This window comes from Canis lupus, chromosome 37, assembly GCF_048164855.1.
Source record: "Canis lupus baileyi chromosome 37, mCanLup2.hap1, whole genome shotgun sequence".
Taxonomy (NCBI): Eukaryota; Metazoa; Chordata; class Mammalia; order Carnivora; family Canidae; genus Canis; species Canis lupus.
This window is the reverse complement of record NC_132874.1, coordinates 15,865,651-15,892,492: the sequence shown is the minus strand read 5'-3', so window position 1 is coordinate 15,892,492 and position 26,842 is coordinate 15,865,651. Positions and strand designations below refer to the sequence as shown.

Sequence of the window (26,842 nt, the reverse complement as noted above, 5' to 3'; positions counted from 1 at the left end):
TTTTAGATCTCTCCTATAAGTAGAATCATGCTGTATTTGGCATTGATGGATATTTAAATGGTTTCCATAATTTGGCTATTGTAAAAATGCTTCTTTTGGATATATACCCAGAAGTGAAGTGGGATGCTGCATAATTTGATAGTTCTACTTTTTAATTTCTTTTTGAGCAATTTTTTTCCATGGTGGCTATACCATTTGATATTTCTATAAACAATGTGTAAGCGTGCTAATTTCTCCACATTTTCACCAACACTTGTTATCTTTGGGAGCTTTTAAAAAATACTGTCCTACCATATAGTAATAAGTGAATGTCCAAAGTATCTAAGGAACTCCTACAACTCAACAGCCAAAAAATCAGCCAGATTTTAAAAACCAAGTGAAGGACTTGAATAGACATTTCTCCGAAGACCTACAGGTATATGAAAAATTGCTCAATATTCACGAATTAGTGGGAATACCTTTCTTGTTAAGCTCTCCCTGTTGATTTTAAGGAAAAGCCAGGCAGGAAATACCACTCTGTCACATTACCACACCTAGAGAAGGTCTCAACAAAGGTTGCTTTATTTTAAATTACCAGTTGTTGTCTGGCAGAGAATCTCTGGAAATTGATTGTAAGAGAACCTTGTCGGCAGGATGGGATATTTCCCATTCACTGGGCTCCTGATCAGACAAAGGCACAGAAAGGAAAAAAAAAAAAAAAAGTTAAGGCTGGACGATGAGGGAGGGAGAAGGTAGTGTTGGTGAAGTTCTGTTCATTTGACCTGTTTTGTTTTAGGACAGATTCTGCTTCCGAGGGTGAGAGAAAACGAAAAACAAGGATATTGGTAATGAAGTTACTCTTCTTGTTTTAAGGCAGTACTTTCTAAATTATGTGTGTGTCATCTTTAAAATTTGTCACTGCTCTAGTCTTTATTATCTCTAATTAAATTGATCTTAAAGTTATTATAAGAGGAATTATTTCACTTTTAAATGAAAAATTGGTTCTTGCTTTGTTAAAAAAAGATAAGTAAAAAGAAACGTGTTAAAGACCCTCTCATACCTGAGATTTATCCTGAATAGAACCAGAAGCGTTAATGAGTTGAAAAGAAATTACTTACTCTGAGACAATGATATGTTTTTTTTTCCATTCCTATGGGCATTCTAGGTTTATAGTCAGTGCATTTTTAATGAACATTAAATGAATTTTTAAAAATTGAGATAATGGGTTTTAAATGAGTTACGGTTCCTTCTGGCTTGCTTTTAGCAATGGTTCTCACTCTCTGCTGCTCAGTCTTGAGTTGGAATCACATCAGGGAAGTTGATGAGACTATTGGAGGCTAGATATGTGCCGCCCTCCAAAGATTCCAACTTAATTGACCTAGGGTGATGCTCAGGCTTTTTTTTTTTAAGCCCCTTCTGATGATTCTAATATGCAGCCAAATTTAAGAGCCACTGCTCTAGATTTTTGTTTTGTAGATAACTTTCAATACCTTTTTACATAAATCAAAGAAACGAGCAAAACCTTGCTGCATGTTTTTTTAATTGTGTGCATAAAATGAAGTAATGTTTGCTCTTAACATGACTTTGGGCTGAACTGTGGAACAAATCTGAGGGCTCACCGAAACTCCTCCCCCACCATAAATGTAAAATGCAAATAGGCCTCACTTATAAGGTACCCTTTAAAAATGACATTCTCTAGAAAAATGTTGAACTGCTAAACATTTTAAAGTAGGAGTAATTGGGTCTTCAACAACAAATTCATTTCAAAAGTAGATCATTCACCATGACCCACCTTAAAAGTTGTGGGTCATGCTGTCATAAACAAGGAGGGTACTGGTTTTCATCTGGATGTAGTGATGGCCTTGGGAGATGACTGTGCATTTTGCTATTCTAGGCACAGGGTGTCTCTTCCAGCTGATGCATTTCATATTTGAGAAGACTATGTGAGAGACTGTCACCATTTAATACATTTGTATTAATAAGAACCCTCCTTGCCTTAAAGTGAGAATGAGCTGTCACCAGCTGAATGGTGGAGTTTCTGTTGAGGCATTGATGATTTAGGACAGGGCCCCCTGGAGGGGCACAACAGAGTTCAAATAGAGGGTTCTTTTAATTAAAATCAAGACAAATTCCACATTGAAATTGAGCATAAACATTATTTGTCACAGCATTTGTAAAAACTAATCCCAAACCAGAAAAACTTAAAAATATATAAGTAATCAGAGTACAGTTAAACCATCAGAAGAGGTTAAATTTACCTTGGTAGTCTGGTCTTAATTTCAGAATACTTCAGGTTTAAATAAAAATGATCCCCTTGTTTTATTTTAACTCCTTTCAAATGTAGACAAGGTTGTCATTGCAAAAGTTATCTTTTAAATTCTTTTGTCATTTGGGTTAATATTTCAAAGGTACAGTGTTGACATGATAGGTGCATCGGCTTTTTTTTTTTTTTTAAAGATTTTATTTATTTATTCATGAGAGGCAGAGAGAGAGAGAGAGAGAGAGAGAGAGAGAGAGAGGCAGAGACACAGGCAGAGGGAGAAGCAGGCTCCATGCAGGGAGCCCGATGTGGGATCTGATCCTGGGCCTCCAGGATCACACCCCGGGCTGAAGGCAGGCACTAAACCACTGAGCCATCCAGGGATCCCCTGCATCAGCTTTTGAACAAATAACTATGATCTCTTTAGTTGCAATATTTGATGAGAAAGAATTCTTCTTTTTTTAACCATCCTTTACAACAGCAATTTAGTTGAGAATTGACTAAAGATATCTGTTTCTTCTTTTTTCCTCCTCTCTCCTTACTACTGTGCCTTTTTATTATATGAGAGCCCAGGCTTCTAGAAGTTACTTCTCTTTTGTCTAACTTTGTAGTGATATGTTTAGTTGCATGTAAAGAGAGCTAAAACCTTTTTAATAGCACACATTTATAATCTGTGCTTGTAAAAGTTTAATTATAGGAAACACCTCTTCTCGGATAGTAATCAAGATTCGAGTACTAGTACCAGTGAACGATCTTGGACCAGTAACCAAAAAAAGAAATCCCTAAAACCGTATTCTAGTAGGAAAAAGACAAGAACCAGAAATAGTGTAAGACGTAAGTTTGGTACATGTCTTCTTTCAAGTCATTTTTCAGATAAATCAGGTATTTTTCAGTTATGCAATGGAAGGGAGGGTACCAAAGAAAAAAATGATTATATGATCCCTCTTCCCAGGTGCAATTACATTAAAAAGGTAAAATGTACATACATAAAACAGTACCAAAGAAAATGGAATTGCCCAATAATTATTAAATATATAGGTAATATATTTATTTATTTATTTATTTTTAAAGATTTTATTTATTCATGAGAGATACAGAGAGAGGCAGAGACACAGGCAGAGGGAGAAGCAGGCTCTCTGTGGGGAGCCTAATGTGGGACTCAGTCCCAGGACCCCAGCATCATGACCTGAGCCAAAGGCAGATGCTCAACCACTGGGCCACCCAGGTGGTCCTCTGTAGGTAATATTTAGATGTTATAGATAATATACATATATCTATATATCTATAAATATATATAGATAATAGATAAATGGAGTGGGAGTTCAGGTAAGAGAATCTAACATGAGGTGGCATCCCAAGGAAAAGCTTCAAGGAGGAGCCAGGTGGGATTTGAGCTAATCTCTGGGAAAGAATAGTACTCAAAAAGATGTGCAGAAGGGGAAGCATTCTAAATTAGATAAAGCTCCAAGGACAAGTTGACATGAGGAGAGGATCAGAGCAGAGTCTGAAGCAGAGAATTCACACTGAGGGCGGAGGCTCAGGAGCAAGGTGGAGAATTAGAAAGGGATCCTAAGAGCTAGACAGTTGAGCAAGCTTCAGGACTTGGAAATTGCTTCCAGCACGGACATGTATAATTGGGGGAGGGAGAAATGAGTCTTTGCACTTCTCAGAAGCAAACTTATCCATAATATACTTCTTTTTTTTTTTTTTTTTTTTTTTAGTTTTGCTATTTACCCCTCCCAGCAGTGGCAGTGAGCATGAGAAAGACCATGTAAGTAAATTATATCCGGGTGTCCTCTATGGCTTTAGAATGAAACAGGTCAATCTGCTTAGTGTTAAATTTCATTTACTTCTCAAAAAAAAAAACTCTTTTCAGGATTATGAGGATAGCAAACCAGTGGTTTGCTGGTACATAAATCACTGTCAATAGAAACTGCAAGGATTTGTAAACATTTAGTATGCATCTTAGCTGAAGACTTCGGATCTTTCTTCACTGTTCCCAAAGTTGTTGCAAGAGGTTTATTATGAATGATGCTCACATCTGGGCTACGTTCCTGTAAATATATGCTCTTTGAATTTACATCTTAAAATAAACTTCTTGGTTTAATTCGTCTCTCAGTTTTTAGTTTGCTGACATGTTATTTCTAAAGCTTTTTAATGATTTAAACATTTAAATCTTTATTTTGTAAGTGGTTGAAATGACTTCGGGCTTATATAAATATTGAATAAATCCTCAAAGTTTCTTAATTCACTTTGGTTATCCTTGTTTTTGAGTTAAAAATAGGAACACGGGTGTTGTCCAGATGAATTCAAAGCCAGATTTTCCTCTAATAGCTGAATCACCCCTCTCAGCAGTTGATTTTTGTCCCTTGTCAAGTGAGATATATAAAGACTTACAGATAGAGTGCCAGGTATATGAGTTTTCTAAGGGGGTGGCTGCTGGAATTTGGAGGGCATCACCCTACCCACCCATGCAGAAATATAGTGTGGTTAGTACTCTAATCCCAGTTTTCTGCCCCTACCTCTGCCCTCTTCTATTCCCTGCCCTCTGCGAATCTAAGGGGCTGTCATGTTCCATACCAACAAAGATAGTTATAGTTTAAACCTGTGAGCCAGAACAAGGACTTAACTATTTGTCGAAGAGTTCAAACTGATTTATCAGTTAGAAATAGATCAGAAGAAAATTTTAAATACAGCTTTTGCTTCAAGGAAACACTAAAGGAACATCAAAACTTTGAGAATCCATGCATTTAAGCTGTGCAACTGGCAGGGAGTCTGTTGATGTTTCAGTGAGAACAGTGCTGACTTTGTACAAATATTAGCCTTCAAAATCCACTCCTCTGTGTTGGAATATAAGAGAATAATTTATCGGGCAAAAGTCAGCAAACTTGGGATCCCTGGGTGGCGCAGCGGTTTGGCGCCTGCCTTTGGCCCAGGGCACGATCCTGGAGACCCGGGATCAAATCCCACGTCGGTCTCCTGGTGCATGGAGCCTGCTTCTCCCTCTGCCTATGTCTCTGCCTCTCTCTCTCTCTCTCTCTCTGTGTGACTATAATAAAAAAAAAAAAGTCAGCAAACTTGTTCTGTAAAGGATCAGATAGTAAATACTGTAAACATTTTAGACACAGAAGATCATAAATATTTTCTGCAGTGACTATTCAACTCTTTCATTGTAGCATGAAAGCAGCCATGGACTAAGTGAATGAGTGTGTTGCATTCCAATAAAACTTTATTAGAAGTCCAGTGAACTGTAGTTTGTGAATTCCTGATTTAGAGCAGTGGTTCTCAAACTGTAGTGATCATCAGAATGACTGACATGGTTTGTTTAAATGCAGACTGCTAGGTTCTGTCCTCATAGTTTCTGACTAAGTAAGAGACGGCTCTGGAATTTGCATTTCTGTCAAGTTCCTGGGCGTTGCTGATGCTCTCTTCTGGTATGGGGGCCCTACTTTGAGGACTTTGATTTCGAGTTATTTTTGAGTTAGAATTGTGAATTGATTGATTCATAATTGAATTAATTGAACCGAATTAATGTGCTTCCAACTTTGGGGTCATGGTCTTAGTGTTTATTTTCAAATGGAGCAAATCCAGTACTTAAACTGCTTGAAAGGATATTAGAAATATACTGGAAGTTTTTGAAAGCTATTTTAAATGGTTATGGATATTAACACTCTTTTATAAATACTATATTTTATTTATTATATATATATTTTATTGAAGTTCGATTTGCCAACATATAGATAAAATACTATATTTTAGGTAAAACCTCTAACACCATTATGGAAAGATACCTCCAAGCAGAGTAACTCCATGCCTCCAGAAGTTTCTGGAGATTCTCCTGAAGATTCTGTTCAGAAAACAGGTGCGTGATTTTCTGTTGATTTACATAGAAAAAAAATTTTAGGAACAGTCATTGGAACTAAACAAGAGTTTTTTCTTTTAATATCTGTTGAAGAAAGTATAAATATATGATCTTTCCTTTAATGTCCTCATTAACAAAATATAGATTGTGTTTTACACAATTTACACAAAATAAATATTGTGTTTTAACTTTGCTTTTAACATTGGAGATTAGCTCGTGTTCCTTCCACTTTTAAAGAAGCAAGAACACTCAAATGATGACTTATAGCAGGGATTGGTAAACTATTGCTGTATCAGATGGTATTTTTTTGCTTTTTTCACCTCTATAGTTTCTGTTTCAACTATTCAGCTCTGCAACCTCAGTCCCAGCCCAGATGTAAACCAGTGCACATGCCTGCATTTCCATTAAAACTTTATTTGCAAAACCAAGTGGTAGACTGGTTTTGCCTGGAGGGGCCAGATTTTGCCAACCCTTGTCCTGTTAGGTGTGTATCTTAACCTCCATCGCATTTTATTGAAACTATTCACGTCTTTTGTAAGGCTAAGGATTTTGGTGTGTTCACCTTTATCATTCTGCAGCTGTGCACATTGCCAGGCACGTGGTAGCAGTCAGTAAGCAGGTGACGGACCACTTCTTAGCGTGGCTGCCACTGGAAGAAAAGGAGTAAGGAAAAGAGAAAATGTGGCAGTAGACAGCAAGAGGTAGAACTATGAGAGAGAAGAAGGAAGGGTCACAAGCTTAAGGTGGTAGGAACCTTGTCCGTATGTTGGGAGCCAACTGGGAAGCTATGAAAAGTGCTGATTTAGTTGAGGCTCTTCATTTTACCTACAGATCTACAAACCTAGTAACCACACATGCCCTGAAAGATACAAAGGGACTTTTTTTTTTTTTTTAGTATCTTTTTTTTGATGGTAAGATTTAACATAGAGAGTGATAGAACATTATTATCTGAAATTGCTTCTTCGCATGTTTATTCTCTGGAATCTGTTCTAACGCCTAGAACTTCAAAGTCCCCACCCACTGAGCGATCTGTCTTCCTTGGAACACTCAGAAGTTGAAGAAAATGTATCTAAGGTACTATTTAATTGTTGGTTATTCATCTGGTTTTTCCAGAGCTAATATCCTATTTGTATGATGTGCTTTATTCCTTCTTTTGGGTTGATGTAGCACTTTTTGTGTCTTATTGTAACATACCTTTATGGCCTTTTTTTTTTTTAGACTGTAGACCAAGAGTCATTGATGAAGAGTACTAGCTTCAAACACAAACTGCAAAACTTGGAAGACGGAGGTGAGGAAATACTAAACTCTGCAGAAGAAAGCAAATAATAATTTGATTTTGGTAGGCTGGACTGTTACTCCAATTGCAGCAGATAAAAATCACTTTACATAGGGACACCAGGCATTGGAGAGAGCAGTACAATCTGCTTACCATCTCTAAAAGTGTGTCAAGGTCAAGGGGAGGGACAGGGGGCTTCACTCAGAAACAACAAGGGTCTTGTTTCAAGAAGCATGTAGTCTGGGACTGGCTGCCTCCTCTCTGGCCTCAAAGGAGGGCTCAGTGGGGGCCCTTTCCTAAAGATCTGGCCCAGAGGCTCTTTCCATCCCTGAGTGAGTAGGTCACTTGCAGTTGATAAAGCAATGTTCTAAAAAAAATGGCGTGGCCAAGTATGGAAACTTCCCAGTTTGTTTTCTCATGGTAACCACAGTAAGATTTTCCAACAGTTCACAGGTTTGTGAATTAGTGTTAGCACCTAGCTGCTCTTTAGGATGTTCCCGAACCGTTGGTTTTCTCTTTACATTTTAAGTGAAATATCAGGAAGATTGAAATAGCTGTACATTAAGGAAATAAACAGATGTTGGCAAGGATGCAGAGAAAGGGAAACCCTCTTACACTGTTGGTGGGAATGCAACAATTGATAGAACAATCAGACTGAAAAAAATGAACATAAAATATTTGATGAACCTAATTTTAAGTGACCTAATGGACATACCTTTATATAGATGTTACAGTGATCATGAATTATACTTTTTGACCATAAGCTACCTCTAAAAAATTGACCTCTACTGGGTCAGAGTACATGTCAAAACTTCAAAGGTTTATGTGATACAGACTATGTTCTCTAGCCACAATGCAATCAATCTAGAAAATAGTAACAGAATCATAGCTTTAAAAAATCCCCTACTATTGAGAATTAAGAAATATACTTCTGAGTAATCTTTGGGCCAAAAAAGTACAAGCAAAAAATAGAAAATATTTTAAATTGAAAATATATATTATACCACGTGGCACTTACCTCTAGTGGTACTCAGAAATGTACCGCAGTAAATATATATGATATAGGAAATATTACGTGAGAATATCTTTGACTTTTGGTAGCGAAGAATTTCTCAAGATCAAAAAGTGCTAGCCACAGAGAAAAGATGAATAAATTAGAATTTATTAAAATTAAAAACTTTATTTAAAAATCAGCCATAAAGACCTACACTGAGAGCATCATACAAAGAGAAGTACAAACCATACAGTGGAAGAAGACATTTACAAGACCTATAACCAAGTCCTGGATATATGAAGAGTTCCTAGGAACTGATGTAAAAAGAATCCTCCAGACAAATGGGAAAGATGTTTTAGATACTACACAAAAGAGGAGATTCAAATGGCTAACATGTAAAAATGATTCTTAACCTTAATCAGGGATATTCAAATTAAAACTTCAACGTCTACACACACACACACACACACACACACACACACACACAGAAATTTTAAAATCCCGAGTGTTTGAGAATGTGAAGCAACAGGACTCTTACATACAGCTAATGGGAAAGTAAATTGATACAACCGGTTTGGAAAAACAATTTGGCACATCTAAAACTGTTAAGGATACATAAACTCTGTAGCCTAGCAATTCTGTTCTTAAGAATATATCTAGGGAACACTTTTCACATATGGACAGGGAAATGTAAATCATTCTGCATAGTGGCATTATTTATAACATCCCAAACTGCAAACAATCCAAATTTCCCACAGCCCTAGAACAGATAAAATATGGTCCATTCATATAACTGAATATGCTGTGATTAAAATAAATCTATTTCACCTACATCCCTCAGCATAAATAGATTTTACAAATGATTCTGAACAGAAGCAGGCCACACAAAATTTACACGGTATGATGTCACTTGTTTGCATTATACATGAAATAAAACTGAAATGCATATTATTTAGGGCTGCAAACAAAGAATGAATTGTAAAGAAAAGCAACAGCTGCAGTGAAATGAGGGGGCACCTGCACCCCAATGTTCATAGCAGCAATTTCCACAATAGTCAAACTGTGGGAGGAGCCAAGATGTCCTTCAACAGATGAATGGATTAAGAGGATGTGGTCTGTATATACGATGGAATATTACTCAGCCATCAGAAAAGACGAATATCCACCATATACATCGATGTGGCTGGAAATGGAGGGTATTATGCTGAGTGAAATAAGTCAGCTGGAGAAAGACATTTATCATATGGTTTCACTCATACGCAGAATATAAAAAACAGCACAGAGGACCATAAAGGAAGAAGGGGAAACTGAATGGGGAAAAGTTAGAAAGGGAGACCAAGCATAGAGATTCTTAGTCATAGGCAACAAACTGAGGGTTGCTGAAGGGAGGTGGGGGGACGGGTAACAGGGTGGCAGGCATTATGGGAGGGCACGTGATGTGATGAGCACTGGGTGTTATATGCAACTGATGAATTATTGAAAACTACATCTGAAACTAAGGATGTACTATATTTTGGCTAGTTGAATTTAAATTAAAAAACCAAATATCTTCTCTCATTCAGAAAGTTGCCTTACATTACATTGATGGTTTCTTGTGCTGTACAAATGCTTTTTATTTTGGTATCGTCTCACTAGCTTATTTTTTGCTTTCATTTCCCTTGCATCAGGAAAAATATTTAGAAAAAATGTTAAAAAAAAGAAAAAGAAAGAAAGAAAAGAAAAAAAATGTTGTTTTGGCCAGTGTCAGACACATTACTGCCTGGGCTCTTTTCTAGGAATTTTATGGTTTCAGGTCTCACATTAGGTCTTTGAATTTATACATTTTGAATTTATTTTTGTGTATGGTGAAAGAAAGTGGTCTAATTTCATTCTTCTGCATATAGCTGTCCTTTTTTCCCAAACACCATTTGTTTAAGAGACTTTTTCCCATTGGATTTTCTTTCCTGCTATGTTGAAGATTAATTGACCTTATAATTATGGGTTTATTTTTGGGTTTTCTGTTCCATTGATATATAGTATCCATTTTTATACCAGTCCCAAACCGTACAGATCACTCGGCCTTATGATATAACTTGACGTCTGGAATTGTGATACCTCCAGCTTTGCTCTTCTTATTCAAAATTGCTTTGGTTATTTGCTATCTTTTCTAGTTTCATACAAATTTTAGGGTGGTTTGTTCTAGTTCTGTGAAAAATACTGCTAGGATATTAAAAAGGACTTCACTAAATGTGAAGATTGCTTTGGGTTGTATAGACATTTTAATAATATTCCTATCCTTGAGCAGGGGATGTTATCCCATTTCTTTGTGTTGTTTTCAGTTTCCTTCATCAGTGTTTAATAATTTTCAGACTACAGATTTCTCACTGCTTTGGTTAGGCTTATTCCTAGGTATCTTATTATTTTTGGTGCAATTGTAAGTGAGATTGTTTTTTTTTTAATTTCTTTTTCTGCTTCATTATTAGTGTGTAGAAATGCAATGGACTTCCTTCCATTCAATGATTTTTGTATCCCGAGATCTTACTGAATTTATTTATCAGTTCTAGTAGTTTTTATGGTGGCATCTTTAGGGTTTTCTGTATAAATAGTATCATGTCATCTGCAAACAGTGAGAGTATTTTTCTTCCTTACCAATTTGGATGTTTTTTATTCCTTTTACTTGTCGGATTGCTGTGTCCAGGACTTCTAGTACTAGGTTGAGAAAAATGGTGAGAATGGATATTCTTGCATTGGTCCTGACCTTAGGGGAAAAGCTCTGTTTTTTCCCTATTGAATTTGATGTTAGCTGGGGGTTTTTCACATAAGGCCTTCATTAATTGAGGTAGGTTCTATACAAATCTACTTTGTTGAGGGATTTTATCATGAAAATGATAAAATTTTATCATGAAAAGCACTTTGCCAAATGCTTCTTCATCAATTTATTTTTTTCTCTTTTTTTTCTTCATCAATTTAAATGATCATACTTTTTTTTATTCTTGCTCTTACTACTGTGTTGTATCAAGTTGGTTGATTTGCAAATATTGAACCACCCTTGTATCTTGGAAATAAAGCCTGATCATGGTGAATGATTTTTTTAAATGTATTATTGGATTTGGTTTGCTAATATTTTATTGAGAATTTTTGCATCTATGTTCTTCAGAGACACTGGCCTGTAGTTCTCTCTTTTTAAGTGTCTTTATCTTGTTTTAGTATCATGGTAATGCTTGCCTCATAGAATGAGTTTGTAAGGTTTTCTTTCCTAATTTTTGGTATAGTTTCAGAAGAGTAGATATTAACTCTTCTTTATGTTTTTTGTTTTTTGTTTTTTTTTTAAATTTTATTTATTTATGATAGTCACAGAGAGAGAGAGAGAGAGAGAGAGAGAGAGAGGCAGAGACACAGGCAGAGGGAGAAGCAGGCTCCATGCACCGGGAGCCCGACGTGGGATTCGATCCCGGGTCTCCAGGATCGCGCCCTGGGCCAAAGGCAGGCGCTAAACCACTGCGCCACCCAGGGATCCCGATATTAACTCTTCTTTAAATGTTTGGTAGAATTTACCTGTGAAGTTATCTGGTCCTGGACTTTTGTTTGTTTGGAGTTTTTTTTTACTATTGATTCAATCTCATTGCTGGTAATCAGTATGTTCCACTTTTCTAGTTCTTCCTGATTCCATTTTAGGAAGTTAATATATTTCTAGGAATTTATCTATTTCTTCTAGATTGTCCAGTTTGTTAGCATATAATTTTTCATAATATTCTCTTATCCTTATATTTCTGTGGAATCAGTTATTTTTCCTCTTTTTGATTTTGTTTGAATCCTCTCCCTCTCTCCCCATGCAAAGTCTGGCTAGAAATTTATCAATTTTGTTGATCTTTTCAAAGAGCCGGCTCCTGGTTTCATTGATCTGTTCAATTTTTTTTTATTAGTTTCCATTTTGTGTATTTTTGCTCTAATCTTTATTATTTCCTTCCTTCTACTGATTTGGGTTGTGTTTGTTCTTTCTCTAACTCCCTTAGGTATAAAGTAAGAATGTTTATTTTACATTTTTCGTCCTGAGATAGCCCTGTATTGCTATAAACTTCCCACAGAGAGCCACTTTTGCTGCATCCCAAAGGTTTCGTACCATGGTTTTCATTTTCATTTGTCTCCATGTATTTTTTGATTTGCTCTTTGATTTCTTGTTTGATCCATTCATTACTTAGTAGCATGTTATTTAACCTCCACATATTTGTGCTCTTGCAGATTTTTTTCTAAGATTTATTTTTAGAGAGCACAAGTGGGGGGAGGGGCAGAGGGAGAGAAGAGAGAGAGAATCTCAAGCAGACTCCCCACTAAGTGTGAAGCCCAACATGGGGCCCTATCCCACAACCAAGAGATCCTGACCTGAGCTGAAATCAAGAGTTGGACATGTGGTGCCTGGGTGACTCAGTTGGTTAAGCTTCTGCCTTCAGCTCAGGTCATGATCCCAGGTCCTATGATCGAGCTCCACATCAGGCTCCCTGCTCAATGGGGAGTCTGCTTCTCCCTTTCCTTCTGCTCCTTTCCCTGCTCATGTTCTGTCTCTCAAATGAATAAATAAAATCCTAAAACAAAACAAAACAAAAAAAAAGAGTTGGACACTTAACTGACTGAGCCACCCAGGTGCTTCTTGCAGATTTTTTCTTATAGTTGGTCTTTAGTTTCATAGCACTGTGTCCAGAAAAGATGTATAGTATGACTTGGATCTTTTTAAATTTATTGAGTTATTTTGTGGCCTAATAGGTGATCAGTTCCAAAGAATGTTCCATGGGCACTTAATTTTTTTTAAGATTTTATTTATTTATTCATGAGAGACACAGAGAGGCAGAGACAAAGGAAGAGGGAGAAGCAGACTCCATGCAGGGAGCCTGACATGGGACTTGATCCCAGGTCTCCAGGATCAGGCCCTGGGCCAAAGGCGGCACTAAACCGCTGGGCCACCTGGGCTGCCCATCCATGAGCACTTAAAGAAGAATATGTATTCTGCTGTTTTAGGATAAAATGTTCTGAATATATCTATTAAATTTAGCTGGTCCTATGTGTCATTCAAAACCATTGTTTCCTTTTGATTTCTGTTTGGATGATCTGTCCATTAATGTAAATGGGGTGTTAAATTCCCTTGCTGTAATTAATTGTATTACTATCAGTTCCTTTATGTTTGTTATTAACTGCTTTAAGTATTTGGGTACTCCCACGTTGAGTGCATAAATATTTACAGTTGTTATGTCTTCTTATTGGATTGTCCCCTTTATATAGTATTCTTGCTTTTCTCTTGTTACAATCTTTATTTTAAGGTCTATTTTGTCCAGTATAGGTGGTGCTATTCAGTTTTCTCATCGTTTATGGAAGAGACTCTATCCACTAAGTATTCTTGGCTCCCTTTGTCAAATATTAGTTGACTGAATATACAAGAGTTTGTTTCTGAGCCCTTGATTCTGCTCTATTGGTTTATGTGATTATTTTCTTGCCAATACTATACAGTTTTTTAAAAAGATTGTGTAGAGAGAGCATGCACATGTGTGAGTGGGTGAGAGGCTGAGGAAGTGGGAGAAGAAAAGCAGACTCCTTGCTCAGTATGGAGCTAGAGGCAGGGCTGGATCTCATGACCCTGAGATCATGACATGAATCAAAATCAAGAGTCGGAGGCTTTACTGACAGAGCCACCTAGGTGCCACTACCATACACTTTTTTAAAAACTTTTTATTAGGGGCACTGGGTGGTATAGTCAGTTGGTATCTGACTCTTGGTTTTGGTTCAGGTTGTCATCTCAATGTTATTAAATGGAGCCCTGCCTCCTGCTCAGTGTGGCATCTACTTGGGACTCTCTCTCTCCTTCTCCCTATGCCCTTCCCCCTTCTCTCTCTAAAAATAAATCTTTTTAAAAGTCCTTTTTATTATTTTTTAAATTCCAGTATAGTTAACACACAGTGTTATATCAATTTCACGTGTGCAATATAGTGATTCAACAGTTCCATACGTCATCCAGTGCTCATCATGTAAGTGCCCTCCTTAGTCCCCATCACCTATTTTACCCATCCCCTCATCCATCCATAAGTTTATTCTCTAGAGTTAAGAGTCTGTTTCTTGGTTTGCCTCTCTTTTCCCCCCTTTGCTCATTTGTTTTATTTCTTAAATTCCACATGAGTTCAATCATATGGTATTTGTCTGTCTCTGATAGACTTATTTCATTTAGCATTGTGTTCTCTAGATCCATCTCTGTTGTTAGAAATAGCAAGATTTCATTCTCTTTTATGGACTGAATAATATTCCATTGCATAATACCATACTGCTTTGATTATTATAGCATTGTAGTATGGGTTGAAATCTAGATATGTGATGTCTCCAGCTTTGTTCTTCTCTCAGAATTTCTTCTGCTATTCTAGGTCTTTTGGGATCCATAATGCTTTTGGAATTTATTTTATAGGTATTGTATTGAGTCCATAGATGGCTTTGGGTAGCATGCATATCTTAATACTCATCCTTCTGATCCATAAACATGAGATATCTTTCCAGTTATTTGTGTATTCAGTTTCTTTCATCAGTGTCTTACAGTTTTTAATGTATAGATATTTCAACTTGTTGGTTAATTTTATTCCTAAGTATATTATTGGTTTTGATGCTATTGCAATTTTCTCTATATAAAATCATATAGCCTACAAAGAGACAATTTTATTTCTCCTTTCCAATTTGGATAACCTCTTTTTTTTTCTTATTTAATTGCTCTGGCTAGAATTCCTAGTACTATCTTAAATAGGAGTAGTAGGAGTGGGCACCCTTGTCTTGCTCCTGATGTTAGAGAAAAACTAAATTTTCACCATTGAGTATGACATTAGCTGTGGGCCTGTCATATCTGGTCTTCATTATATTGAGGTACATTCCCTCTATTCTCAATTTGCTGAGCTTTTTTTTTTTCATGAAAAGATGTTGAATTTTGTTAAATGTGGGGTTTTTTGCATTTATTGAAATGATCATATGATTTTAATCTTTCATTCTATTAATGCGGTTTATCACATTTATTGATTTGTGGGTGTTGAGCCCTCCTTGCTTCCCAGGGATAAATCCCACTTGATTGTGGTGTATGATCCTTTTAATGTGCTGTTGGATTCTGTTTGCTAGTCTTTTGTTGAGAAATTTTGCATCTATATTTATCAGGTATATTGGCTTGTAGTTTTTTTGTTTGTTTTTGTAGTATCTGGTTTGGTATCAGAGTAATAATGGCCTCATCAAATGATTTGAGAATATTTACTTTTATTCAGTTTTTGGATGTTTGAGAAGGATTGGTGTAAATTCTTTAAATTCTTGGTAGAATTCACTGATTTGATTTCCTCATTACTAGTCTATCAAATTTTCTATTCATGATTCAGTCTTAGTAGGTTGTATGTTTCTAAGAATTTGTCCATTTCTTCTAAGTATCCAGTTTTTTTGGTGTATAACTATTCACAGTAGCCACCTATAATCCTTTATATTTCTGTGGTATCAGTTGTAATGTCTCTTATTTCTTATTTTGAGTCTTTTTTTTCCCTTAGTCTAGCTAAAAGTTTGTCAACTTTATCTTTTTCCAAAAACAAACAAACAAACAAACAAAAACAGTTCTTAGTTTCATTGATTTTTTTTTTCTGGTCTCTATTTTATTTATTTCTGATCTGATATTTCTTTCCTTCTGCAAATAAGGCTTAGTTTGGTCTTCTTTTTCTAGTTTTAAGATGTAAGGTTAGGTGGTTTATTTGGATTTTTTTCCCTTAATGTAGGCATTTATAACTAGAAATTTCTCTCAGTACTTAGTTTTACTGAGCTCCAGTTTTTGTAGATTGTTTCTGTTTTCCTTTGTGTCAACATATTTTTTGATTTTCCTTTTGATTTCCTTTTTGACACAAATGTTCAGGAATGTGCTGCTTAATCTCCACATATTTGTGAACTTTCCAGTTTCTTCCTGGTATTTCTATTTTCAGATCATATTTTGTATTATTTCAATCTTAAATTTCCTGGGACTTGTTTTGTGACCCAACATGTGGTGTATCCTAGAAAATATTCCACATGTACTTAAAAAGAATTGCTATTCTGCTGTTGAATCTGTATGTGTCTGTTAGGTCTATTTGGTGTAAAGTAAAATCAAGTCCAGTGTTTTCTTATTGATTTTCTGTCTGTATAATTTACCCATTGTTGAAAGTGTGGTATCAAGGTCTACTACTATTAATTCATAGTATGTTTATCCCTTCCCATGGGTTAGTATTTCCTTAATATATTTATCTGACATTGGATACATTTATATTTACTGTTTCTATATCCTCTTGATGAATTGATCCCTTTATCATTATCCAGTGATTGTCTTAGTCTCTTATTACTACTTTTGACTTAAAGTCTATTTTGTCTGATGTAAGTATAAGCTATCTCTGTTTTCTTTTAGTTTCTATTTGATGGAATATTTTTTCCTTCTCTTTGAGCACATCCTTTTTCTTTTCTTAAAGATTTTATTTACTTATTCATGAGAGACAGAGAGAAAGACAGAGACATAGAGGGAGAAGCAGGCTCCTTAAAGGAAGCCTGATGCGGGACTCGATCCTGGACTAGTATCACACCCTGAGCCAAAGGCAGACGCTCAACCGCTGAGCCACCCAGGTGTCCCTAGCCTATGCACATCCTTAAAGTGAGCTAAATCTCTTGTGGGTAGCATATAATTAGGTCTTTTTTTTTTAATCCACTCAGCTACTTTATTCCTTTTGATTGAAGAATTCAATCCTCTTGCACTTAATTTAATTCAAAAAAATTTTGAGTATACTTGGCATACAATATTACATTAGTTTTAGGCATACAACTTAGTGATTTGACGAGCTTATATATTATGCTATGTTCATTGCAAGTATGGTTACCATCTGTCACCATACAGAGCTATTACAATATCGTTGACTGAATTCCTTATGCTTTGCTTTTTATTCCTGTGACTTATTTGTTCCATGATTGGAGACCTATATCTTCCATTCTTCTTTACCCATTTTGTCCAGCCCCTTCACTCTCCTCTCCTCTGGCCACCATCAATTTGTTCTCTGTATTTATAGTTCTGATTCTACTTTTTGTTTGTTCATTTTTTTTAGATCCCATTTGTAAGTGGAATAATATGGCATTTGTCTTTCTCAGTCTGACTTATTTCACTTAGCATAATACCCTCTAGGTCCATTTATGTTGTCTCAAATGGCATGATCTCATCCTTTTTTATGGCTGCATAATATATGTGTGTGTGCATGCGTGTGTGTGTGTGTATACACCACATCCTCCTTATCCATTCATCTATTGATGGACACTCAGGTTGCCTCCAAGTCTTGGCTGTTGTAAATAATGCTATAATAAACATAGGGGTGTATAGATCTTATTGAGTTAGTGTTTTCATTTTCCTTGGGTAAATCCTCCCCAGTAGTGGAATTACTGGATCATACAGCATTTTAAAAGATTTCTTTTATTTATTTGAGGAAGTGAGAGACTTTGAGCAGGGGGAGAGAGAGGAGCAGAAGGAGAAACAGACTCCCTGCTGAGTGAGGAGTCTGACATGGGGCTCAGTCCCAGGACCCTGAGATCATGACCTGAGCCAAAGTCAGATGCTTAACCGAATGAGCCACTCAGGTGCCCCTATATGGTATTTCTATTTTTAATTTTTTGAGCAACCTCCATACTGTTATCTACAGTGGCTGTACCAGTTTACATTCTCAGCAGCAGTACGTGAGGGTTCCTTTTTGCCACATTCTCACCAACACTTGTTGTTTCTTACCTTCTTAATTTTAGCCAGTCTGACAGGTGTGAGGTGATATCTCATTGCGGTTTTGATTTTCATTTCCCTGATAAGTGATGTTGAATGTCCTTTCATGTGTCTGTTGACCAATTGTGGAAAAATGTCTATTTGGGCCTCGCCCTCTTTTAATTGGTCAGTCCACTAACACTTAAAGTAGTCATTGATTGGTTAGGAATAACTAATGTCATTTTATTACTTTCTGGCTGTTTTATAGTACCTTTGTTAATCTATTCCTCTCTTTTGTGAATTGGTGATTTTTCACCATGGTATATTTTTATACCTTTTACCCTTTGTGTATCTTTTGTGTAGGTTTTGCTTTGTGACTTTTGTGTAGGTTTTGCTTGTGACTACCAAGACTACATATAATGTCTTAGATATCTAATAATCTATTTCAAAATGATAGAATTTTTGCATACAAAACTCCACCCTTTTCTTCCCCCAAATTTTATGTTTTTGTCATCACAAGTACCTCTGTTTATATTGGGCATACATTTACCAAATTATTATAGGTATAATTATTTTCAATATTTGCATCCTTTATACTAGAGTCAAGTAATTAACACACCGCCACATTACAGTATCCTGATATTAACTGTGTGCTCATTGGTGTGACTTATATTTCCTACGTTCTCATGTTACTAATTGGCACCCTTTTATTTTCCCTTGATAAACTACTTTTAGCATTTCTTATAAGGAAGGTCTTGTGATGATAAACTCCCTCAGCTTTTATTTGTTTGAGAAAGTCTTTACCTCTCCTTCATTTCTATAGTGCAACTTTTCCAGTTCAAATATTCATGGTTAGCAATTGTTTTCTCCCAGCATTTTATATGTGTGTGTGTGTGTGTGTGTATTTTTTCCATTTTTTCTCAGCCTGCAAAATTTCTGATGAGGCATCTGCTGATATATAACATAAAATAATTATATTTGTAACACTTTGTGATATATGCCAAATATAAACTTACGGAGGTTCCCTTCTATGTGGGAATTTCTTTTTCTGTTGCTTTTATTTTTTATTTTAGTTCCAGTGTAGTTAACATACAGTGTTATATTAGGTTTAGGTGTACAATATAGTGATTCAACACTTCTATGTATTTCTCAGTGCTCAACAAGATTAAGTGTATGTGTAATCTCTTTGATCTGTTTCACTTACCTCCCCTCCGGTAACCATGAGTTTGTTCTCTAGAGTTAAGAGTCTGTTTCTTGGTTTGTCTTTCTTTTTTTCCTTTGCTCATTTGTTTCTTAAATTCTACATATGAGTGATATCATATGGTATTTGTCTTTCTCTGACTTATTTTGCTTAGCTTTATATTTTCTAGTTCCATCAATGTTGTTGCAAATGGCAAGATTTCATTCTTTTTATGGCTCAATATTATTCCATTGTGTATACACACCACATCTTTATCCATTCATTTATTGATGGACCGTTGGGTTGCTTCCATAATTTGGCTATTGTAAATAATGCTGCTGAACACATGGGGGTTCATGTATCCCTTTGAATTTTTTTTTTTGTATTTTTTGTATTTTTTGTTTTTTAAACACCCCGGGTAGTTCTGATTTTAACTTTTTGAGGAACCCTCATACTGTTGTCCACAGTGACTGCACCCGTTTGCATTCCCACAATAGTGCAAGAGGATTCCCTTTTCTCTACATCCCTGAACCTTCTAAGTAGAGGGCATGCTAGTAGGATGGTTAAAACTGAAGTAGGTGCAAGCTGGGGTGTCCTGGGATGCTCCATGCAGGGGGTAGTCTGGAGCCAAAGGAGGGATGGTCCTAGAGGGTTCAAGGGCACTCTGTGCAGAGGGAGGCGTTGCGGGGGTGCCCCTGGCAAATTGTCTAGAGGTGAAGTGATTCAGGCCTAAAGCGTTCTGGGATGTTTTGTGTCTTGATGAGATAGCTGGAGCCATAGTGACTGCTGGCCAGGGGTGTCGTGGTATGTGCTGCACTGGCTCCCTTTTGGTAGGATGGCTGGGGCTGGTATAGAAGTAGGTCAGCTATGGCAGCCACATTCCCTCTGTGCTATTAAGGTAGAGGATGAACATAAACCACAGTCCTCACCAGCCCCTCTGATCCAGAGTGAGTTCTAGTAGCTACCCCACTGTTTGGCAGGGTCCTAGGGCTTGATCTTTTTTATCCTAGTTGCCCTTTTAAACCACAGCCTTTATTCTTTGCCCCGGGCAGACAAATCTGCTCCCTGTTCCTTAGGACTATCCTTCCCCACTGCAGTTCACAGTGTGGGGGCTGGGGTCCCCTTCAGTACCATGTCTCCCTCTCTCTTGCTGTTCTCTATGTGGTCTCTCTCTCCTTTGCCGTGCCCTCCATTCTTTAATTGCTCTATAGATGTGTGTGTCTATGAAGGAGGTGAATTCAGGGTCTTCCTATGTTGCTGTCTTGGGAACACCTTGGTTTATAATTTTCTTTCATAGGAACTTGGATATTGTGTAGCATTTATTTAATAAATATTAAATATTTATATTAATATTAATTATAAATAATTATAAATATTAAATATTTATTAAATAAGAGAAGGGGCAAAGCCAGATGACTTCACAGCTAGGTGTATATGTAGGGGTTAAGTGTATGGTGGGGAAGAAAGAGTGGTTTGGGTGGAGAAGGATAGAATAGAGTATGTTTTGAGATGGGGTTGTTGGCTAAGCAGTTGGAAACACAAATTTACAAATTTGCTGCTTAATAAAGGGAAGAGAGGGGGATCCCTGGGTGGCGCAGCGGTTTGGCGCCTGCCTTTGGCCCAGGGCGCGATCCTGGAGACCCGGGATCGAATCCCACGTCGGGCTTCCGGTGCATGGAGCCTGCTTCTCCCTCTGCCTGTGTCTCTGCCTCTCTCTCTCTCTCACTGTGTGCCTATCATAAATAAATAAAAAATTAAAAAAAAATTAAAAAAAAAATAAAGGGAAGAGAGAAATTTGGGAGTTAACACAGTTGAAGGCATAGGACTGGTGAGGTCCTCCAGGGAGGATGGGCTTGGACGGGGTCGTGACATAGGAATGCAGAAAGAGGGATGAATTCATTCTGTATGCAGGACCTTGGCCTTTGGTGATGGAAGAGAGATGGGAGGATGGTAAGGAAAAGCAGGAGTTGGGCCTAATTCGAGGCCTCTATTGACAATGGTGGTGCCATTGATAAGTTTGGCGGGGGGCTCACATAGGAACAAGGACATGTTTGGGATAAAAGTGAACATCAATAGAAAATATTTAGTAAATGCCAAATTGAAAGAGGATCTATATTTAAAATCTCATAAACTGAGGTCTCAAAGTTTAGCTAGTGAGGAGCCAGCATGACTTCATTTATAAGGCAGCCCTCAGTACAGCACTAAAGCTCTAGTGTCGCCAGCAGGTGACGCGCCTTGCGGGGTGATCTCCTGAGCTTCCCATCTACTCAGATACCTTTTTCCCTTGCCATTTAGCCTGAGCCCTAGCAGTGTTGATGCTATATCCACTACTGTTTTGTTTGAGTCCATCTGTACTTTGCTAAGCAGATCATTCCAAATGTTACAGAGCTCATCAAAGGGATGCCCGTTCCCCTGTGTCCTCTTTCAGGCATCAGCAGACTTCGTGCTTTGATACTCAGGCTGTTCTTTGCATGCCAACTGATAAGTCCTTAGTAACCGGGAACAAGTTTTGCTTGCTACTTATCAAAGTTAGGTATTAACTGGTGGAAAGAAGACAAGATAAAATTGGGACAAGAGGAACGTGTGTGTGGTTATTGTGCTGTGCTTGCTTTCAGACCTATCAGATGGCAGCTTTGCTAAGTCAAAACAGTCAAAATTGGAAGAAGGGTCTGCTCCAGAGCCTCTCTGTTCAGTGACAGAAGAGACAGATGTAGCAGGTAACATTATGTGCCCAACCAGCTATTCAAGCAGGACTGTGATAAATCTGTAAGCACTGAATGTCCCAGCACACACTCCAAGGGGGTTACGGTTTGAAGATCAGAGGAGTTGCAGAACCCTAAAAGCTAAGCATTTTGTCCTTTCAAAGCCAAGAAAATTGTTGCACAAATTATAGATAATAGCAAACAAGCACCGTGTCCTTCTAGCATTTTGATTTTGCCTCTTCACTCCGCTTTATGACAATTTTCAGGGCCTCAGGTTCTCAAACTTCTAGATCTCTGCTTGGGTTGGTAGTTATTGACCAAGTTTTTGTAAGAAAGATCTACTCTATACCAAGGAAGGAGAATGATCCAAAGCATCTGCATATGTGGGGTTGGCCTTCTGCTAAATGATGTTACTCTGTTTCAAAATGGGAAGCCCCAAGAGGTCAAATTGGGAAGCCCAGGGGTACTAGCAGTTGGTGGTTAAGAACCAGTCAGCCTGGGTTCTAATCCTGGCACTGTTGGTGTGAGCTTGCACAACTTATTTGCTCCCTCTGTTCAATAAGCACAACAATAGTGCCTACTTCACATGGTTTTGTGAGGATTAAATAAGTCAATACCTACAAATCTCTTAGAATAGTATCAGAGCCCTCATGGGCCCTCATAAAATGCTGGGCACCCAGAGGCCATGATGCCAATGTTACCCCCATAGAAATGTCCTTCCCATCACGTCCTCATTAAAACCTCCTGCAACACCTCCTTCAGGCTGCTGCTTAGACATAATAGCAGGTGCTCCAATTTAAAGTTCTGGGAAAGTTAGGATGAAATGAGCACTTACCAGAGAGTGAGTTTTGATGGGAAGCAGCATGAGGTGCTCACCGTGAGGACTTGATGCTTCAGGTGGGCCTTGTAGGCCAGAGTCAGGCTCCACTGAGGCTACTACCATGGATCGTACCTGTGCCTCTGACTGACTCTCCATCCTCTGGGCAGCTGATGGCCTGAGCACATCTACTTTGAGCACCGTGTTAGCTTTATCTAATGTTCTATTTTTATTATTCAGAAGGCATTGCTGCTCCATCCCTGGCAGTTGTGCCAGAGAACTTGAGTGATTCTGCTATTATCACAGCCCTGGAAAACTTCACTCAAGAACTGAAAAGAAAATCTGAGGTAATGGTTCACTAAGAATGAAGAGCTAGCTTGTTATAAGCTTAAAGTAACAAGTTCATATTATTCATCAGTACTGTTGTTGCTCCTGAGGCTTTGGGAGGGGGGAGATATGTTTGCCACTGACTTTAGTGCCTTTGTGAACTGTGGCTTGCATCTATAAGATAGCTATTCCATGTTCGTTTGCTACAGGGGGGCCGGATGGGCCTCTGTGGAAATCAGACTCATGATTTGGTTTCAGGGATAGTCACTCTCAGACCACGGAAGCACCAGGAAGCCATGATTTGGTCATAACGATAGACAAGGAGGAGAGGGGATCATGGGGATGAGAGATGTCCTGGGCAGAGGTGGAGGTGGACTTTGGGTGGACGGTCAACTGAGTGGTGGCAAATCTTTGAGCAGTGCAGATGCAGGCTATCCCAAAATCTTGTCTGCAAGATGAACTTTGGAAGCATTTCAGTGTCCTCCTTTTATGTCCTATTGTTTATAAATCTTTATAAATTTTTTATGAAAGAGTTATTTATTAGCACATTCAGGGAAAAAACCTTACCCTGACATATATTCATTTAACTAATTTAGGACATCTCCAAAGTCTGATCCTATTTTCTGCAATACCAATGTAAGCTAGTTTATAATGGAAATTTGTTCAAAATATTCAAAATGTGTTTTGATAGCATGAATATAAGTTTTCCTATTTTAGCTTATTGTTCTTTATTGGTACTGAACCTGATGTAATACATAGCAAGTGTGTAGCATGGTATCTCATCACAATTGTTAAGCAGTCATGTTTGCTATGAATTTTAGGTACTGGCAGCATCTTTTTCACACAAAGCCTGAACTCCATTTCTGTAGTTATGGTTAATTCAAACGTGATCATTTTGTTATTGTTGTTATGGTTTAGCTTAGGTACAGAGGGAGTCCACTTTATTCAAATAATGCAAAGCAAGCACCAGATTGCTTAATCCAGCTTTTAAACCAGATACATCAATGCAGGTAAGTGTTGGGTTTCGAATCAAGTTCATAAAAGTGTGATGGCTCACAAACATTTGTGTCGTGACCACCGTGCTAGGGTCATTGAGGAACTGAAGCTTGAGAAGATGTTAGGTTGGTACATTACCTAACCTGTCTAGGTTTCTTGTTCTTCATTCATAAGATGATGGGGTAAGGCCTGCCTCAAGCTTCTTCATGATCTGCCATGCTATGATCCTAAAACACTATTTAAAAAATATTTACAATCCAGTTATGAGAACAGAGTAAGCACATATATATGTGTGTAAAAATGCTGGGTGTCATACATGTGCAGTGGAAGGACGTTATGCACAGTGAAATAAGCCAGTTACAAAAGGACAAGTAATTGCATGTTTTCAGTATATGAGGTACTTAGGATAGGCAAATTCCTAGAGAAGGAAAGTAGAATAGGGATTACCAGGGGCTGAGGCCATGGGAAATAAGTTATTGTTTAATCAGTATGGAGTTTGTTCAGATGATAGAAAAGTTCCAGAGACGAATGGTGGTGATGGCTGTACAACATTGTGAATGTACTTAATGCTACTGACTTGTACCCTTAAAAATGCCTAAAAGTGAAATTTGATGTTATATATATAGATATTGCTACAATAAAAAATGCTAGGCACTCCCACATAACGCATGTACACAAACACCCTGATGACCATGGAGCAAGAGGGAAAGAGGTGCAAGATTTCAGAGAGATGTGAAGGATAGAAAAGATGTTGGGATCCCTGGGTGGCGCAGCGGTTTGGCGCCTGCCTTTGGCCCAGGGCGCGATCCTGGAGACCTGGGATCGAATCCCACATCGGGCTCCTGGTGCATGGAGCCTGCTTCTCCCTCTGCCTGTGTCTCTGCCTCTCTCTCTCTCTCTGTGTGACTATCATAAATAAATTAAAAAAAAATTTTAAAAAAAGGATAGGAAAGATGAGTGGAGATGGGGTTCTGTGGCGATTAGAGTTAATCCAGAACCATTACAATGGAAGTGCTTCTGTAGCAAGATTTTGGAAACAAAGGTTTGAATTGTGTAGGGAAGGTATGTGTAGAGATTGTTCCTTGTTGGAGAGAATGGCCTGCAGATGAAGGACAGGAAGAAAATAATGGTGGGTTGGTTAGCTTAACTGAGGGAGCAAGTTTCTTAGGGCAGAAAATATAATGTCAATGAGAATTTGATTTTTTTCAAACTTTTGTACATGCAATGCCATTTAATTCTCAGAACAAACCCATGAAGGGCTTTAGACTTGTGGAACTTCCATCGTCTTTTAGGGGTTATTTATTTTCCATGTTTCATTCAGCAAAAACACACTGAGTAGCACTAGGTGCCAGATCCAGTGCTAAGTACAGGACAGCAGTGCCAACAAGCTTTAGGAGCTTCTTGCCTCATAGAGCTTTCAGCCTAATGCAGAAGACAGACAATAAGCAAGCAAATAAGCCGTTCATGTGGTAAATGCAGAATAGCAAATGTTGGAAATCTCAGAACTAATAGGTAGAGGAGGACCGAGTTTATTAGCCAATTTCAGCTTTCAGGACCAGCATAAGGCAATAGAAAAGGGAGCAAGTGGAAGGTAGGAAGTGATGGGGAGCCATGGTTGGTGGTATAGTGGCTTCGAGGCCAGCTCTGGCCTCTGTGTCTTTTTCCCTGGAGTCACCTCTCCTTTGTTCTAAGGATGATTCTGAAACACCAGCTCCATCCAGACTTCTGTTGAAAGGCTAAATCAGAAAGTTTGCATAGTTTCTGGGGGTGAGGATGGTCACCCCCAGAGAGGGGAGGGAAGAAGAGGTATGTGTTCTTAAAAGTTGGTGAGGATGCAAACGAAGGGGAACCTGCTTACACTGTTGGTGGAATGCAAGCTGGTGCAGCCACTCTGGAAAACAGGATGGAGGTTCCTGAAAAATAGGGGCGCCTGGGTGGCTCAGTGGTTGAATGTCTGCCTTTGGCTCAGGTTGTGATCCTGGGGTCCTGAGATCAAGTCCTGCATTAGGATCCCTGCAGGGAGCCTGCTCCTCTGCCTATGTCTCTACCTCTCTCTGTGTGTCTCTCATGAATAAAGAAATAAATAAAATCTTTTTTAAAAAGTTGAAAATAGAGCTACACTAACACCCAGCAATTGCACTACTAGGTATTTATCCAAAGGATAGAAAAATAGTGACTTGAAGGGGCACCTGCACCCCAGTGTTTATAGCAGCAATGTCCACCTTAGCCAAACTATGGAAAGAGCCCAGATGCCCATCGACTGATGAATGGATAAAGATGTGATACAAACACACACACACACACACACACACACACACACACACACACACACTGGAATATTACTCAGCCATCGAAAGGAATGAAATCTTGCCATTTGCAATGATATGGATGGAACTAGAGGGTATCATGCTAAGTGAAATAAGTCAGTCATATGTGCATTTCATAGGATTTCACTCATATGTGGAATTTAAGAAAAAAACAGATGAACATAGGGGAAGGGAAGGAAAAATAATATAAAAACGGAGAAGGAGGAAAACCATAAGAAACTCTTAACTCTAGGAAACAAACTGAGGGTTGCTGGAGGGGTGGGGGCGGGCAAATGGTGTAAGTAGGTGATGGGTAATAAGGAGGCATGTGATGCGATGAGCACTGGGTGTTCTATGTGACTGATGAATCCCTGAATTCTACCCCTGAAACTAATAATACATTATATGCTAACTAACTTGAATTT

General features: G+C 38.0%; 1 protein-coding gene and 1 long non-coding RNA gene across 5 annotated transcripts in view; one reads left to right on the top strand and one right to left on the bottom strand.

Annotated features, from left to right (window-relative positions):
* Window positions 1-26,842, top strand: part of SYCP2L (synaptonemal complex protein 2 like) — a 102,489-nt gene that overhangs the window by 59,668 nt on the left and 15,979 nt on the right. For 2 of the 4 annotated variants that reach the window (XM_072813626.1, XM_072813628.1), the window contains 9 exons: window positions 776-824; window positions 2,926-3,073; window positions 3,961-4,010; window positions 5,999-6,101; window positions 7,102-7,175; window positions 7,320-7,389; window positions 21,885-21,986; window positions 23,029-23,135; window positions 24,034-24,125. In XM_072813626.1, the coding sequence (XP_072669727.1) occupies window positions 776-824; window positions 2,926-3,073; window positions 3,961-4,010; window positions 5,999-6,101; window positions 7,102-7,175; window positions 7,320-7,389; window positions 21,885-21,986; window positions 23,029-23,135; window positions 24,034-24,125 (795 nt within the window). The remainder of the gene's footprint in view (window positions 1-775; window positions 825-2,925; window positions 3,074-3,960; window positions 4,011-5,998; window positions 6,102-7,101; window positions 7,176-7,319; window positions 7,390-21,884; window positions 21,987-23,028; window positions 23,136-24,033; window positions 24,126-26,842) is intronic. The other 2 variants (XR_012025223.1, XM_072813627.1) reach the window with 2 other exon arrangements.
* LOC140625975 (uncharacterized) lies at window positions 539-22,974 on the bottom strand. Its single transcript, XR_012025224.1, has 5 exons — window positions 22,807-22,974; window positions 7,296-7,407; window positions 6,664-6,750; window positions 6,031-6,113; window positions 539-660 (listed from the first exon to the last, which is right to left on the bottom strand). It is a non-coding gene; the product is annotated as an uncharacterized lncRNA (long non-coding RNA).